General features: G+C 40.1%; 2 protein-coding genes across 2 annotated transcripts in view; one reads left to right on the forward strand and one right to left on the reverse strand.

The window, feature by feature from the left end:
- The window catches only part of LOC124120542 (cell division cycle protein 16 homolog), a 63478-nt gene that overhangs the window by 10424 nt on the left and 35614 nt on the right, over nucleotides 1–17440 (forward strand). The gene's annotated exons all lie outside the window — the stretch shown is intronic.
- Nucleotides 1672–17245, reverse strand: LOC124120543 (collagen alpha-2(VIII) chain-like). The gene is made up of 3 exons (XM_046483389.2): nucleotides 16258–17245; nucleotides 7807–7923; nucleotides 1672–2702 (listed from the first exon to the last, which is right to left on the reverse strand). Exons 1-3 carry the CDS (start codon nucleotides 17009–17011, stop codon nucleotides 2398–2400), a joined length of 1176 nt encoding a protein of 391 aa, XP_046339345.2. The 5' UTR covers nucleotides 17012–17245; the 3' UTR covers nucleotides 1672–2397.

Consider the following 17440-nt stretch of genomic DNA (forward strand, 5'->3'; position numbering starts at 1 on the left):
CACTCACTCACTCACTCACTCACTCACTCACTCACTCACTCACATTAGCATTCATTAAAGCACTTATCAATGTGATGTTATATGAAATGTCACCTCTTGTCTACACACTGGTGGTATTTCTTGACAAGTGCTTCTTTTGATCAGTTAACATTGTGCACAATAGAATGACTTTTTGACTTTGTGTTTTTCAAGCACACTTGACTACCTGCAAATGCAACATTATTATATTGTGTCTGTTTGGGGGATAAGGAGACGGGTGCTGAAACATTAATGCCCAACTTGTCATGCTTGTCCGACTCACATGAAATTGTAGCAAACAAGAAAATCAGCTTCAGACAATCTTAAAATTAAGAATCTCTTTAGTCAGTTTTGATAAAATCTATTTGTAGTGCTAAATATAGTTTTGTAAAAATGTAAACGAGTTTATGACAAATCCTACTGACGGAAGCGTATTGTTAACTTCCATGTTCTGATCGGTTTGAACCGTGAAGATTCCGGGGTAGAACAGATCTTCAGCAACCCATGCGTGCCGTAAAAGGTGACTATGCTTGTCGTAAAAGGCGACTAACGGGATCGGGTGGTCAGGCTCGCTGACTTGGCATGTCATCAATCCCAATTGGGTGGATCGATGTTCATGATATTAATCACTGGATTGTCTGGTCCAGACTCGATTGTTTACAGACCGCCGTCATATAGCTGGAATATTGCTGAGTGCGGCGTTAAACAACCAACCCACCAAATCAACCAACTTACTTCATTAAGTGACCAGGATGCTAATCAGAGCTCATATTGTTTTTTCGTTGCTTTGTGAGAGGTGAAATTTCACCTCACTGCAAATCAAAAACAGCACAAGATTTTATCACCACTGTTCATAAAAAAATGAAAGATTACATATAAAATTCTTTTATCTAACAAAACAATCAATTATCTTTCGGTATCCTTTCGTAATCGTACTTCCGTGAAGGTGTGCATGTGAGCTTGGTTTTTCATTCATTATAGCAGTGCTAATCTGGAAGTTGAAAATCTTTCTTTTCTTTTTGACCACCGACAATGAATGTTAGGCCATTGTTTGGTAAACCAACTAACAAGAAATAAAGGCCTTATGTTGATGACTGTAACATACAAATATGGCTGGAACATTGTGTGTGAGGAAGAAATGATGTCCACATGACAATCTTTTTTAATATTGTCTTCAGTACAAGAAGTAAAAAACAATGTCTATGGTGTCCGTTATCAGATACTGTTGGTGGCCGTGATGGCAGCTTCCCGAGGCAAGAGAGTTAACTGACTATAAAGGTCCAGTTTCCACCCTTGCCGAACTAGGCTGGTACTATGGAGTTACATTTTGGCTGGACTAACGAGTCTATCCATAGTCCAATCAAAACCTCGCAACGAGATCGAAATCCGGTTCGTAAACTGTCGTGCAGATTTCGGTCGATTGCAGGATTTGCAAAACGTGCACCACCAACTCGTTGTCAACAGATATTTTCAACATCTTTTCATGTTTTTAATCGGGGTGCTCGCCTGATTTGATGCACTTTGCGATGTATGATCCGTTTTATCACAATATAGATCTTGATTATCGATCAGATCGTCTTGACTGGGTGCCGCCATTTTGTTTGAAACAAATGCAAGTGATGGAATCAGATTGGTCCATAGGAGAGGCTCAGAAGGGACATAACTCAAAATGACCACTGGTGGCGCTACGAATGAGCCCAGGAATACCAGCCTAGTTCGGCAAGGGTGGAAACTGGACTTTTAAAGTCAGTTAACTCTCTTGCCTCGGGAAGATGGTGTGAAGGCCACACACTGGGGGCCCAACAGTACTGGGGCCGCCTTCACAGTTTCACCACAATAATCCGGTGTTTGTTCTGACTTTGTACTTAAGAAAACGTAGATCTATATGGATAACAACTTCTGGTTTATTGCGTATAGCCACGATTCAATGTAGATCTTACACCGTTATCAAGCGGGATAACATTGTGAGAATCTACATCCAAACGTTGCAATATGCGATAAACAAGAAGCTGTTATCCATAAAGATTTCCTTTTCTTACTTACTCGCCAACTTCTAGAATGCCAATCAAACCGTGATTCTGTTCAGATATCTGTACACTGTCAGTCCAAGTCAAAACAAAGGCTCGTCCCGAAACACTTTTCACATTCAGACTTTGGTTGATGAAATGTGTACAGTTGTATGTTGTAACGACAGCACCATAATCCATATGAAATGGGGATTATGTGAAATAATCCAATTCTTAAGTTTTGCTACAAAAATATCAGTTGATTAATTGTTGCAATATTGATGTCAAATAAATGTCTCACAATTCTCTGTAACAAAGTTCAATGATCCAAAATGAAATATTGCGAATGACAGTCGTCAGTTTCGTCGTGTCTTCAGTCTGCATACAATAGGTATCCTGAAAACAGTGAGTGCCTGCCAGTGTCTCCATACACGTAGTAAATACCCGCGCTCAGCTCGATCCACAGTCTGTCTCCTACCGCCAGGCGAACAGCGATGGTGTTGCTGACGCCTGTGTAGCCGCCCGTCTCACGGGAATGGACGGAGCTGATGATCTTTGCGTTGTGGAGCAGCGTCAGTTCCACGGCTCGCCCGTACTGGGACAAGGCATTGTAGGACAGGACGTACGTGCCGTTGTGCGGAGCTGTGAAGATGCCGGTGATGAGGTTGTAGGCTGCACCTGGAGAGATGAGAATGTTGCAGCTTTAGTAGTGATTTGTCTGGAATAGGGACCCCTCTACAAAGTGATCTTAGCGCTAAGACTGTCGTTAGCCTAATGGACGTCATGACCATCTTAGCACTAAGACTGCCGTTAGCCTAATGGACGTCATAAGCATCTTAGCGCTAAGACTGTTGTTAGCCTAATGGAAGTCATAAGCATCTTAGCGCTAAGACTGTTGTTAGCCTAATGGAAGTCATTAGCATCTTAGTGCTAAGACTGTTGTTAGCCTAATGGAAGTCATAAGCATCTTAGCGCTACGACTGTCGTTAGCCTAATGGACCTCATGAGCATCTTAGCGCCACGACTGTCGTTAGCCTAATGGACCTCATAAGCATCTTAGCGCTACCACTGTCATTAGCCTAATGTACGTCATAAGCATCTTAGCACTAAGACTGTTGTTAGCATATGGACGTTATGACCATCTTAGCGCTACCACTGTCATTAGCCTAATGTACGTCATAAGCATCTTAGCGCTACCACTGTCATTAGCCTAATGTACATCATAAGCATCTTAGCGCTACCACTGTCATTAGCCTAATGTACCTCATAAGCATCTTAGCGCTACCACTGTCATTAGCCTAATGTACGTCATAAGCATCTTAGCACTAAGACTGTTGTTAGCATATGGACGTTATGACCATCTTAGCGCTACCACTGTCATTAGCCTAATGTACGTCATAAGCATCTTAGCACTAAGACTGTTGTTAGCATATGGACGTTATGACCATCTTAGCACTAAGACTATCATTAGCCTAATGGACGTTACAAGCATCTTAGCACTACGACTGTTGTCAGCCTATGGACGTCATGAGCATCTTAGCGCTAAGACTATCGTTAGCCTAATGGACGTTACAAGCATCTTAGCACTATGACTGTTATCAGCCTATGGATGTCATGAGCATTTTAGCGCTAAGACTATCGTTAGCCTAATGGACGTTACAAGCATCTTAGCACTACGACTGTTGTCAGCCTATGGATGTCATGAGCATCTTAGCGCTAAGACTATCGTTAGCCTAATGGACGTTACAAGCATCTTAGCACTACGACTGTTGTCAGCCTATGGATGTCATGAGCATCTTAGCGCTAAGACTATCGTTAGCCTAATGGACGTTACAAGTATCTTAGCACTACGACTGTTGTCAGCCTATGAACGTCGTGAGCATCTTAAGATCACTTTGTGGAAAGAAGCCCTGCTCGGGAGCAGATATTCGGCCCCAAGTCTGTAGTAAATGTCCCAAATTTGGAATTTATTTCCTAAGTGATGTCAAAAGAACTAACATAATGCCTTTGTAGAGATGACTTGTATTTCACTGATGACAGGACCACTATAGAGGAAGAGGCATAATGCTAAGTCGTACATTATTGCAATGTTGAAATCCTCTGAAAATCAGACTTTTGAAAATAAAAATTGAAGAAAATTATTACAAAAGAATTTCAATTAAACTGCCTGCAAGGGCACCTGCTGATGGTAGCTGTCCCAGATAATCCCTGCTTAGGTTTTTAAGAAGTTTGGATATTTATCTGACCTGTTGTTCAAATTGAAGGCTTCATGGGGTCTGCTAGTTTATCCCCATTTATCATTCGTTTCAATATAAGGTCATGACAAAAATCTTGACTTGTTTTACCACAATTTGAGCACTGGTTGGGTTTGTCCGAAGGTCTCTTATATCATTAACATGATGAACTTATGTAAGATAAACTACTCAATCAATAAAAATAAGTTCTGTGAAGATTCCGGGGAGACTATGACTTCAGCAACCCATGCTTGTCATAAGAGGCGACTAACGGGATCGGGTGGTCGGGCTTGCTGACATGGTTGATGCATGTCATCATATCCCAATTGCATAGGTAAATGCGCCTGACGTCAATCACTGGATTGTCTGGTCCAGACTTGATTATTTACAGACCGCCGTCATATAGCTGGAGTATTGCTGTCTATAGAGACCTATGTAGCCTATTTACCTACTCATTTCTTCATGGGAAATGTCCGAATGTTCGCTGACAACGACCATGCTGATGTCATTTGCCATCATTTTCAAGATTTGGGATTTCTGACAACGAGATCCATGCTCAGTTTCCTGACCTTTATTTTTCATTCCATTTCAATTCAAGTTTTTTTCAAGATAAAATAATTGCATATTTTTCTCACATTAAAGGTGTTCGATTTTTATTTTTTTTATCAAAATATTCATGAAACAAAATTGAAGTTAAGTTTTCTTTAAACTCGATTCTTTCATAAACCGAGTGTTGATATTTTTTATCAAAATGTTTTAAAACAAAATTTGAATTATGTTTGCTTGATATGAAACTGGATTCATTCTTAAAACAAGAATTATTTATGGTCAAAATGTCATGAAACAAAATTCAAGTTAAATATTTGTTCTTGTCATGAAACCATTTTCATTCATATGATGAGTGTTTATATATTTTAGCAAAATGTCTTTAAAAAGCAAATTGAATCATATGTGTTTAATTTGGAACCAGATTCATTCATAAAGCAAGTGTTGGTATTTAAAACATTCCAGGTTCAGAGACCCGGAAATTAACATGAGGTTTTGATATTCTTAAATGAAGGAACCCACTATATCCAATCAGAGGCCGGCTGGAGGGGCTCTCCCTCCCTCCGTACCACCAACACCTCCGCATCTTGTTCTCATTACATTGTGGGAAATGAATTAGGTGTTTCAGTGCAATGTTGGTCCTGCCCTCAGTTGGCTCAGAGCCTAATGTGAGCAGGGAGCAACTATCACAGACTTTTAGTCAAGAATATGGACTCGGAGATTTTACTCTATTATCTTCACATGTTTGTCATATAGAGAATCTCACACTCGTGTCTTTTGATATCAAATATATCAACACAGGTTGATGAAAGTGGAAAAACTCTGAGTCTTACTGAGGTGATTTTCCTCTTTTGTCAACGGGGGAGATTTTTTTATCATCCAACAGCTTGATCACAACCAAGCGAGACCCGTGAAGATTCCGGGGTGGAATAGGTCTTCAGCAACCCATGCTTGCCGTAAAAGGTGACTATGCTTGTCGTAAAAGGCGACTAACGGGATCGGGTGGTCAGGCTCGCTGACTTGGTTGATGCATGTCATCGTATCTCAATTGCGTGGATCGATGTTCATGATGTCAATCACTGGATTGTCTGGTCCAGACTCGATTATTTATAGACCGCCGTCATATAGCTGGATATTGCTGAGTGCGGCGTTAAACAACAAACCAACCAAATCAACCAAGCGATATCTCCTGTGGGAACCAATTTGGGATAATTAAGGATTATATACTTCTCAAAACAGTCAAGGAGCACCTGATGCTTTTATATTACTATAGTTAGTCTATCAATCGATGACATAATAACCATAGTAATACGAGGGCGTTCAATAAGTTTTGCAACTTCAATATAAGACGAAGTCGCAGAATATCTTTTGCACTTTATATTTTCAATATAATCTCCATTCACCTCAATACACTTATTCCATTTGTCCTTCAAGATTTTAATACCACTTTTATAGAAATACACAGATTGGCCCTCTAACCACGCCTCTGTGGCAGTCTTTATGTCCTCGTCGTCCTGGAAGCGTCTTCCACGTAGGGCAGATTTCATTTGCAGGAACAGGAAATAACCACTGGTGGCTAAGTCTGGGCTGTAAAGTTAAATCACCCACCCTTCAGCCCAGACTTAGCCCCTAGTGACTATTTCCTGTTCCGGCAAATGAAATCTGCCCTACAGAAAGTTTACATATTCTTGTGGACATTTTAAGGCCAGATTTGAACCAAATTATGCAGGTTATGGATAGAAGTTGTTGTGACACTGCTGCTGGCCTGTAGGACCAAGTCTAGTCAACCTGCACAACAACCAGTGCTATAGTTTCAATGGTAGTCCACCGCTCTAGTGTGATATCGTGCGCTGTTGATTATTTCTCGGGTTAGAAATTGAAATCTGGATGAAGCTATAAGCTTAATCAACAACCTGAGCAAATTTGTTGATTTTTTTTGTTTATTTGTTTGTTTTTGTCTTATGACGCCCTCAGCAATATTCCAGCTATGTCAGGGAGACCTGTAAATAATCAGGTCTTGACCAGAAAAAACGACGATTGATACTCTGTACATGTTGAGCAACATATCACACAACTGTCGGGTAGATTGTTGATAGAGTAAACATTACTGATAGTTACTTGTTCTTTGTTTATGGAGGGGGGCACGGGTGGCCCAGTCGTCTAAGGCGCCGCAATTGCAGAGTTGCGTCCCTTGGGCACGCCAGAAACCTATGATTGTGGGTTTTGAATCTCGGTTTGCCCCGATTATGTTTCTAGGTATGTCAGCACCATACCCGTGCTCATGGGTTTCACTGAAGTAGTAAATGTCTGAGACCTGTATCACTTCGGGCTTTCCTCCCACATTAAGCTGACACGCTGCGATATAACTGGAATACTGTTAAAAGCGGCGTTAAACCCAACTCACTCACTCATTGTTTATGGATGATATCATAGGCAGTACCCAGATTCCGGGATAAGCCAGTAAAATTGTCCCAAAATAAAATTAAGACTTTCTATACCAAGGTGAGCAGTAAAATTATTACTTTTATTTTTTAACTCTACAAAGGTGACTTGTCAGCTGTGTTTCTCTGATAACACGACCATTAAAGGAAAAAAGGTCAAATACCTAGTTTCACATTATTCTTTTGAGTGCAATGCTCCTCTCTCTGAATTTAAGAAAACATTTTAATATTTTTATAAAAATCCCAGTTTGGGAGAAAATGATAAATGCTACAGGCACTTGCTATAAACTGCTACTAATATAATCCCTGTTGTTGAGAGTGTCCCTGATATGGGTTACCGTTGTTTATGATGATGTCTTTGTGTTTAGTGGAGTGTCTAGGTTTATGAAACTATCTCTAAATTTATGTGATCAAAAGGAAAAAATAATATGTATTTTTAAGAAAATCTCACTCCTGGATATAATTACCACACACACACACACACACACACACACACACACACACACACACACACACACACACACACACACTGTTGTTGAGCGAGTCTATGACCCACGTTACCTTCGTTCAGGACGATGTCTCTGTATTTGAGTGGAGTGGCCAGGTTCACTGGGCCGACGTTTTCTGTAAGTGCGGCGGTGAATGCAACACGCTTCTGGTTCGAACCGCTGCCTTGACCTGAAAAGTATATAATGAATTAAGTACAGGGTAAATAGAGAATGTATCAGATGGAATGTGTGGATCTTCTCGTACCTTGAACCTTCTGATGGGGCTGTGACCTTATTTAGGCGGGGTTGTTGGGTTGTACAAGAAACTGTTACTACCTGACCTGGTAATCCAGAAGGAGTTTTCAGGGAGAATAGGATCAGGCCATTTGGCAGCCGTTGCAGTTTTGATTCAAATCATTCAAAACCCACATTGCCTGCTTAAATGGCTAAGGCAACAATTTTTGTCCTCTTTGGTGTAAGGATTTGACTAAAATAATTAATTTTATTTTACGTGACTGACTCCTTAATCTATAATTGACTAGGGTGCTGTTGTACAAAGCGATCGTAGCGCTAAGGTGATCGTAACTCCTATACTTTAACGTAGACTTACGACAGTCGTAGTGCTAAGGTGATCGTAACTCCTATACTTTAACATAGACTTACGACAGTCGTAGTGCTAAGGTGATCGTAACTCCTATACTTTAACGTAGACTTACGACAGTCGTAGTGCTAAGGTGATCGTAACTACTATACTTTAACGTAGACTTACGACAGTCGTAGCGCTAAGGTGATCGTAACTCCTATACTTTAACATAGACTTATGACAGTCGTAGCGCTATGGTTGTTTTGTACAACAGCACCCAGAAATATGTAAAGATATAACTTCAAATATCTTGACTATTATTTTTAAAATTAATTATGTTACTCCGGTAAATTCATTGTATCCATAAAAAAGTGTTTTGTTTTTGCATTGTATGAAGTTTCAGGCCAGGACAAACTTCTTGTTTGAGTGAGTGAGTTGAATTTTACACCGCTTGTACTTGTAGCAATATTCCAGTAATATCACAGCAGGAGATACCAGAAATGGGCATCACACATTGTGCCCCATATTTGGGGAATCAAACCCGGGTGAACACTTTAACCACTAGGCTATCCCAGCAACCCTTCTTGTGAGAACAAAGTCTTCTAGACAGTCAATACATATCAGCAGTCCCAGCTGTTCAAATCAGGCCAAAGAAACAACACATCAGCATAGCCAGACACTGGCCACCTAACACAATCTACAATGCACGTTTCACAGTTTGAAAAAAGATTAGAATAGTACTTGTTTATGATTCATAGTGTACTGGTAAAAAATAGATTTTTCATATGTTATGTGATTTAAAAAAACACACATCGTATCCCTTCACCGAATCCAGGTGAACGAACAGGTATAACAAACTTGGTCAATAAAATTATTAAATTTGGTATAAAACATCGCTAGACATTGTGATTTATAATTTGAATTGTATTTCCCGCTCTCCAAGGCATTGTTTTATGTGCAGAGATTAAGATTACCATGTGTATTTTCTTGTCAACTAAGGTGGAGATAGCAATCAGCTGTACACACGTTTTCTCCAAAATTAACGGTGATTCCATTAAAAAGTACCCAATGATGCAACTTCAAAGAATTTTGATGCAGTGGTCAGAAGAAATGTATCTGAAATTATTATTTTATCAGGAATAATATATTCTAATATCGTGATATTTTAATGTCAGCTTTTATCATGTTTATTATTTATATTTAAAATTATAAGAACCACAAGTGTAGCACTTTGGTACAGATGATTGCTGGATATTTTTATGTATGAAACAATTTCACCGAGTAGTGCTATATTGAAGGGTACAATGGCAAGGAAACTCTGTTTGACTATCCTCATACAAATCATATACAAACTTTCTCTCTCAGTAACTGGGCAGGAATTATGGGCAGGACTCGGAGTTCTCTCCCTTTAACAATGTATAATGTAATTAACGAAACTAATACCATTGTATTATGTGATGATTACTTGGTGCCAGCACACCAAATATTTCAGCTTGTCTGGCTCGTTATCTTGGATATTTGGGTTAGATCTAATAATATATAAGTTGTATGTTTGCTTGGATTGGATTTAGTATCAGGTTCAATCGGTAAACAATTTCTTTTGTTCAAGCAGAACAGGGATTCAACTTAACACGTCATGACCTGTAACATTCACTGGCCTGTATAGTGGATCATGGGGACACCCCCCAAACTGTCCTCAAGGTAACACGTCATGACCTGTAACATTCACTGGTCTGTGTAGTGGATCATGGGGACATCCCCCAAACTGTCTTAAGGTAACACGTCATGACCTGTAACATTCACTGGTCTGTGTAGTGGATCATGGGGACATCCCCCAAACTGTCCTCAAGGTAACACGTCATGACCTGTAACATTCACTGGTCTGTGTAGTGGATCATGGGGACATCCCCCAAACTGTCTTAAGGTAACACGTCATGACCTGTTACATTCACTGGTCTGTGTAGTGGATCATGGGGACATCCCCCAAACTGTCCTCAAGGTAACACGTCATGACCTGTAACATTCACTGGCCTGTGTAGTGGATCATGGGGACACCCCCCAAACTGTCCTCAAGGTAACACGTCATGACCTGTAACATTCACTGGCCTGTGTAGTGGATCATGGGGACACCCCCCAAACTGTCCTCAAGGTAACACGTCATGACCTGTAACATTCACTGGTCTGTGTAGTGGATCATGGGGACATCCCCAAAACTGTCCTCAAGGTAACACGTCATGGCCTGTAACATTCACTGGCCTGTGTAGTGGATCATGGGGACATCCCCCAAACTGACCTCAAGGTAACACGTCATGACCTGTAACATTCACTGGTCTGTGTAGTGGATCATGGGGACATCCCCCAAACTGTCCTCAAGGTAACACGTCATGACCTGTAACATTCACTGGTCTGTGTAGTGGATCATGGGGACATCCCCCAAACTGTCCTCAAGGTAACACGTCATGGCCTGTAACATTCACTGGTCTGTATAGTGGATCATGGGGACACCCCCCAAACTGTCCTCAAGGTAACACGTCATGACCTGTAACATTCACTGGCCTGTGTAGTGGATCATGGGGACACCCCCCAAACTGTCTTAAGGTAACACGTCATGACCTGTAACATTCACTGGTCTGTGTAGTGGATCATGGGGACACCCCCCAAACTGTCCTCAGGGGTCTTGCAACTGTTGACAAACTGACTTGGGCAGCGCTAGTTTGCCTCCCTGCAGAATATGCTGATATCAGTCCCTGCTGTATTCTGCGATATCATGGTTGCGGAATATTTGCAGAAATGCATCTATCTTGCAGAAAATCACATTTTGTGCAGAACTTGTGCAGAACTTATGCATAATTCTTCATTTATCATTTAACTAAAGCATTTATCCATGACATAAGCTTATGACATAAAAACATGTATGTCATACCCCAATGACATAAGTATGCAAATTATATATGCAAATTAGCTAACCGGAAGAGAGAGCGGTTTGATTTGAAACTATATATTATAAGTGAAGTTACACCAGAGATATAATCAGATTACACAGAATCGTTGTTGTTACCGTTATTAAAGTTTCAATTATTCTGCCAAAGTCTGTTCAAGTATTTTGTTTAAAATAATCCGAGGAACTTTTTTTCTCAGCGAATTGTTTATTTTGGTTTACATGGCTATGGAAAACATGTATCACTACGCACGAGTGAGAATACGCACGTAAGATTTCGACAAGTTGCTGATGTTAATGTTTAATGCAATTATTCCTTAATTTGGAAGCAAAAATGTGAAAATGATAAATAGAATTCATCACTCGTGTTTTTTAATATGGGAAATATCAACCTCGTCCCGTTAATCGGTATTTGCCTCGCCAAAGGCTCGGCAAATACCGATTAACTAAGACTCGGTTGATATTTCCCATATTAAAAAACACTCATGATGAATCCTCTATATATCTGCTGCAGAATATGTCAAATACACTGCAGAATTTTAATTTGTCAGTCGAAAACTTGTTTTAAATGTGTAAAAGTCTAATAGATTTATGAAACAGTGAGTCATTATTGAATTGAGCATTGTATTCATTAATCATTCCAAATAATTATTTGATTGAAGTGTTTGTGTTATATGGACAAAAATATTTTAAAAATAATTTACAAACGATTTATTAAATATTTTACATTTTGAGAAATGGTTAAATGAAACCAGTATCCTAAGTGATGTTGATTTTTGCTTACTGAGAGTGCATGTCCTTCTGTTTACACTAGTGATCTCCAGATTCCCTTCAGTAGGCTATTCTAGCCATGGATATGTTTATGAATTTAAATGCCCGCCGCAAGTCAAACAGGTGCAAAACTATGAAATTCATAAAAACAAAACTTAAAAGTTTGCAGAATTGTGTGCAGAATTTACAAATAATTACTGCAAAATTGTTATGGTTATTTTTGAGTTGTGTGGGGGGATTTGATGGTAATATCAGTGGAAACTGGATAGGGCCTGATATTGTCTGATTGGTTTGTGTACTTCACAGGGAGTTGAGAATATATTTTGACAGCAATCTATCATCTGCTGACAAGTAAAAATTTCCCGTACAAAGCCATCCGTGGAGGACTGTGGCGTTTTATAAGGGTCCAATTATGTTATGAATATTGATATTAACAGCAGTACATAAAGTTTGATACAGCGAACATAATATATAACAAAATGTCTTCTGGATTTTCATTTCTTTTACAATGTAACATCAGCAGTAAGATGTACATCTCTTTACAACCTGGGTAGTAGGTGTTGGCCTCCTGTGTTTGTGTGTATAGTCCTCCATCTTAATTTAAGGAAATCACAATGACAGAGATATCTGAGGAATGCCGTGAAGAAAAGAAGTGGGGGGAAAAATCACAGAAGCCTAAAACGTGGTTATGTAGAATGGCGCCCCCAGCTGTTACAGCGACGAGTATGACTGTGAGGTCACTCAGGCTTATCAACTCATTTCATTACAACAAACAAGCTACTCTGTGCCCTGTCAATCCACACTGATACACTATACAATACCGTATACACCCCTAGAAGTTTTCAATAGTTTTCAAGAAGTCCCGATTGCTTATACGTGTAAATCTTATTTCACCAATCCTCGGAGTTTGTTGCTTGTCCTGCTTGATGAAGACAAAATGTTTACTGTGTTTAAATTATGTCTGTTTTATTCAGTTCCAATTTTGAAGTATTGAGAATCTTGAAGCATATACCTAGTGCTGCTTGAAGAAGACAAAATGTTTACTGTGTTTACGTTTTATGTCTGTTTTATTCAGTTCCAATTTTGAAGCATTGAGAATCTTGAAGCATATACCTAGTGCTGCTTGAAGAAGACAAAATGTTTACTGTGTTTAAATTATGTCTGTTTTATTCAGTTCCAATTTTGAAGCATTTAGAATTTTGAAGCATATACCTAGTGCTGCTTGAACAAGACCAAATGTTTATTGTGATTATGTTTTATGTCTGTTTTATTCAGTTCCAATTTTGAAGCATTGAGAATCTTGAAGCATATACCTAGTGCTGCTTGAAGAAGACAAAATGTTTACTGTGTTTAAATTATGTTTGTTTTATTCAGTTCCATTTTTGAAGCATATAACTAGTGCTGCTTGAAGAAGACGAAATGTTTACTGTGTTTAAATTATGTCCGTTTTATTCAGTTCCATTTTTGAAGCATTGAGAATTTTGAAGCAAATACCTAGTGCTGCTTGAAGAAGACAAAATGTTTCCTGTGTTGTAGCATAGAGAACTGGTTCAGAATTATAGCCCTCAAATGTTACCAGTCAATGAGGACTACCGTCACTGGATCTGTACGTGTCCTCAGCACAATTTAGTTGTCTCGGTCCGGAGGCTTGATACCACACAAGTGTACAAGATGGTACACTTTAAGATTTGATTGACCAGCATGTACCCTGGAACCTTATAAACTAATATCAAAGCTTTAACCTTTTCATGTCCCTAATATGATAATCAGAACAATAAACGCAAAGGTTAAACATGAAAAGATCAGTAGAACGTGACTGTTATGGAAGCCATGTCTCGCATGTGTCAGGCATATTGTCGGACGGTAACCCCAGCCGTGGTGCGAGACAATGGCTGATCAGGTTTACCAGTCATGCCACTGTGTCTTGTTTGATCTACTCTTTGGGGTTCACTGTGATGACTACGGTCACTTCATTTGAAATAATACAACTTATACAATACATCAGTGAAGCGTGATCCCGCTTTAATTGTACTAGAACATCTGGAGAACACTAAACTTAAATTTCCCCAACTTGAATAGGAAGAAAAATGTGGGCACACAAACCAAAAATAATTTCTTGACATCTACACAAAAGACTTCTAAGATCGTCAAACACATACATAATACCGGTATCCTTCATGGCTTACTAACCATTGTTCCATTGTGGCCCCAACAACTGACCTACCGTATTTCACTTAAAACAGGGACGGTGGAAGAACGGTTGATTATGACACTAGCTATTTGCATAATTAAGAAATTATTAAAGCCAAGAAATTATGACAAACTGAATTAGAAATTTAATTTTTAATATTCAAATAAAAAATATAACTGTACTTTATGTTTATGATATTTAGCTCCTAATATAAGTCACTGATTATTTTCTGCTCGCTGTAAGAACACCGTGATATAAGTGGAATAATGTTTTGGTGTTAAACCCAACTCACTCACTCACTCACTTGCTGTAAGAGGAAACTATGCTTGTCGTAAGAGGCGACTAACGGGATCGGGTGGTCAGGCTCAGTGACTTGGTTGATGCATGTCATCGTATCCCAATTGCAGGGATCGATGCTCATGATGTCAGTCACTGGATTGTCTTGTCCAGACTTGATTATTTACAGACTGCTGTCATATAGCTGGAATATTGCTGAGTGTGGCGTTCAACAACAAATAAACATGCTTACAGTTAGAAACAGCTTCCACTACAGTAATGATATAGCCTAACATTCTGATAAAAGTCTCTGGACTAGCCTCAGAAAAACAAATTTCCAAAGCTGGGTAACAATGTCTACTGGTATTTTGAGCTGTCATGCAAGAATGTATGTTAACAATATACTGTCACGAATAACTGTTTTCACATTTTTCAAATGTTTTATTTTACTTTAATTGTCATTTGTTTCGTTGAGAAAATTACCAAACGTCCCAAAATGTTTTATAAATGTTATCATATGTGTGCAAACAATATTCATGGTAGAATGCCCGCTATTGGTAGTTTGACTTGTCATTGATGCATGACCAGAATGAATGATGAACTGCCTTGATTGTTAGAGACCGCCTCCGTGGTCTAGTGGTAGAGCGTCCGCCCGGAGAGCGGAAGGTCCGGGGTTCGATCCCCGGCCGCGTCATACCAAAAGACGTTAAAAGATGGTACTTGTTGTTACCCTGTCTGGCGCTCGGCATTAAGGGGCTAAAACAAGGACTGGTCGGCTCGGAGTCAGTATACTGTGTCTGAGTGGGGTATTCATGTTAAACTGTGGCATGGTATCTCAGTGAGCTAGCACTATAAATCGGCATCAGTCTGGACTAGTACAAGCAGCCACACAAACACACACACGTACATGCACATCGCTATATAGGTGCAATAATCTTGGACGCGACGTTAAACCCGATTTCACCTCACCTCACCTTGATTGTTAGATGGAACATTACGCCCGACACGTCTATGTGTTGAGTTACACTTACTCCCCGACACGTCTATGTGTTGAGTTACACTGGGGGCATTAGGATCTTGTTACATGTTGTCACACTGGGTGACAGAAAATATTTTCTTGTGTGTTCTGAAAATGTCAAATATTTAGTTAAGTTCCTGAGATTCCACGTACTATTTTCTCTGTATGTTCTTCGTGATCTTTATGATACTAATCAGGCCACCATAATGCCATCGAGGCAGACTTACTGCTCAGACATAAAGTGTTATTTGACTCAAATGAAATATGGATAATATGTTTTCAGATGAATAGTATTTCATCACAGAATACATGCTATTGCTGAATCTCACTACACTGTAACATAAACATATATACTACTCAAAAGAAGTTAAGGATCACCCAATTCTTTCATAATGGTAAAGTTAATCTGTCATGATATGAGAGATTAACTATAGTAATATGAAAGAATCAGGTGATCCTTAACTTCTTTTGAGTAGTATATATACTACGAGATGGACCATTTTACATTCTGTTGGGAGCCTGGGGTATTTGTAAGGCAAAGAAAGTTTTTTTATCACTTCTTCAAGACATACAATTTTTATCTCAGAAAGGAGCCAAACAATAATTTTTTCAAAAATGTTCAGTGAATATTGCTTTTCGTGAAAGCAGTATAGAAGATTCGTTTTTGTAAGAATAAATTAAAAACACAAATCACAGACCCCTCCCAGAAAAAACAGTGGATCTCTAAATACACAGCAAGCATCATACCTGTCAATCCTGGCACTCCTGGCACGCCAGGCGCTCCCCGATCTCCGTTCCGGCCCGGAAGGCCGTCTGCTCCTTGCAATCCTGTCTTGCCAGGTTCACCTTTCTGACCAGGAATACCCAAAGATCCCGGACGTCCCGGTTTCCCTGCGACACCAGCAGGTCCCCGAGACCCAACAGGACCTGGGAACCCTCGTATTCCCGGTGGGCCCTGCATCCCAGGGGCGCTGCGAGATGACCCCCTTGATGCAGATCTTCCCGGTTCTCCCTTCTGACCCATGGCGCCAGGGGGTCCTCTGGCGCCCGGCAGCCCCGGAACACCCATCTCCCCCCTCGAACCCATCTCCCCCCTCGACCCCTTCTCACCCTTTACTCCATGCATTTGAACATTTTGTGGACCTGAACCCCGATACTGTTGGTAGTTACTCGGTTGATTACGTCTATAGGGTACGTCCTGAGAAGCTCGTAAAGCTCTGCGTTCGTGTCTGGAAGTTGCTTGGTCGACGATGTTGCTGCAGTCACATTTACACTGACTGCTGTCACAGACGCCGGGTTCACCCTTCTGTCCCTGCATCACTGGCATGGCCATGGGCATGACGGGCATGTAGTTCACGTTCTGACCAGCCTTCATCTGGAATGGCCAGTTGGGTTCCTTCACATCATGCTTCTTGTCACAGTCCTCTGACTCCTCAGCGGCAGATTTACCAATCACAAAAACTGTGAATATCACAAAATATACAACTCTTTTGAATGCCATTTTGGAAATATTCCAACAGGTTGGGGAAATCCCTGATAATTCCAGTATTGGAAGGTGTGGAAGTTAGTGGAAGTTAGCACAAGGTGATATGGCTGTAGTGTTGCAGGGTAGGAGATGCCATGTGATACAGGTGTGTATCACGCTATGTGATACGAGAACTAGCTCCCTCACCTGTATCGCCAGCTGCCCGGCCACTCAGAATCCCGTTCCCTCCTCCCACATCTCAGAGCTCACTTCTACATCTTCAATGAAATGAGGCTCCACAGGAGGGGGTCAAAATGCTCTGTTCTGGATTTCATTGACCTAGCTGCCATTTGTTTGTGGTCTAGCCTAGGTGGTCTTATAGTGCTGTGTTAGAAAATTATCAATGTTACCAAACTAAAGCTAAGCAATTAAATATTCACTCTCTCTTGATGCTATAGAAATATT

Source organism: Haliotis rufescens, unplaced genomic scaffold (assembly GCF_023055435.1).
Source record: "Haliotis rufescens isolate VD_foot unplaced genomic scaffold, xgHalRufe1.0.p SCAF_47, whole genome shotgun sequence".
NCBI lineage: Eukaryota > Metazoa > Mollusca > Gastropoda > Lepetellida > Haliotidae > Haliotis > Haliotis rufescens.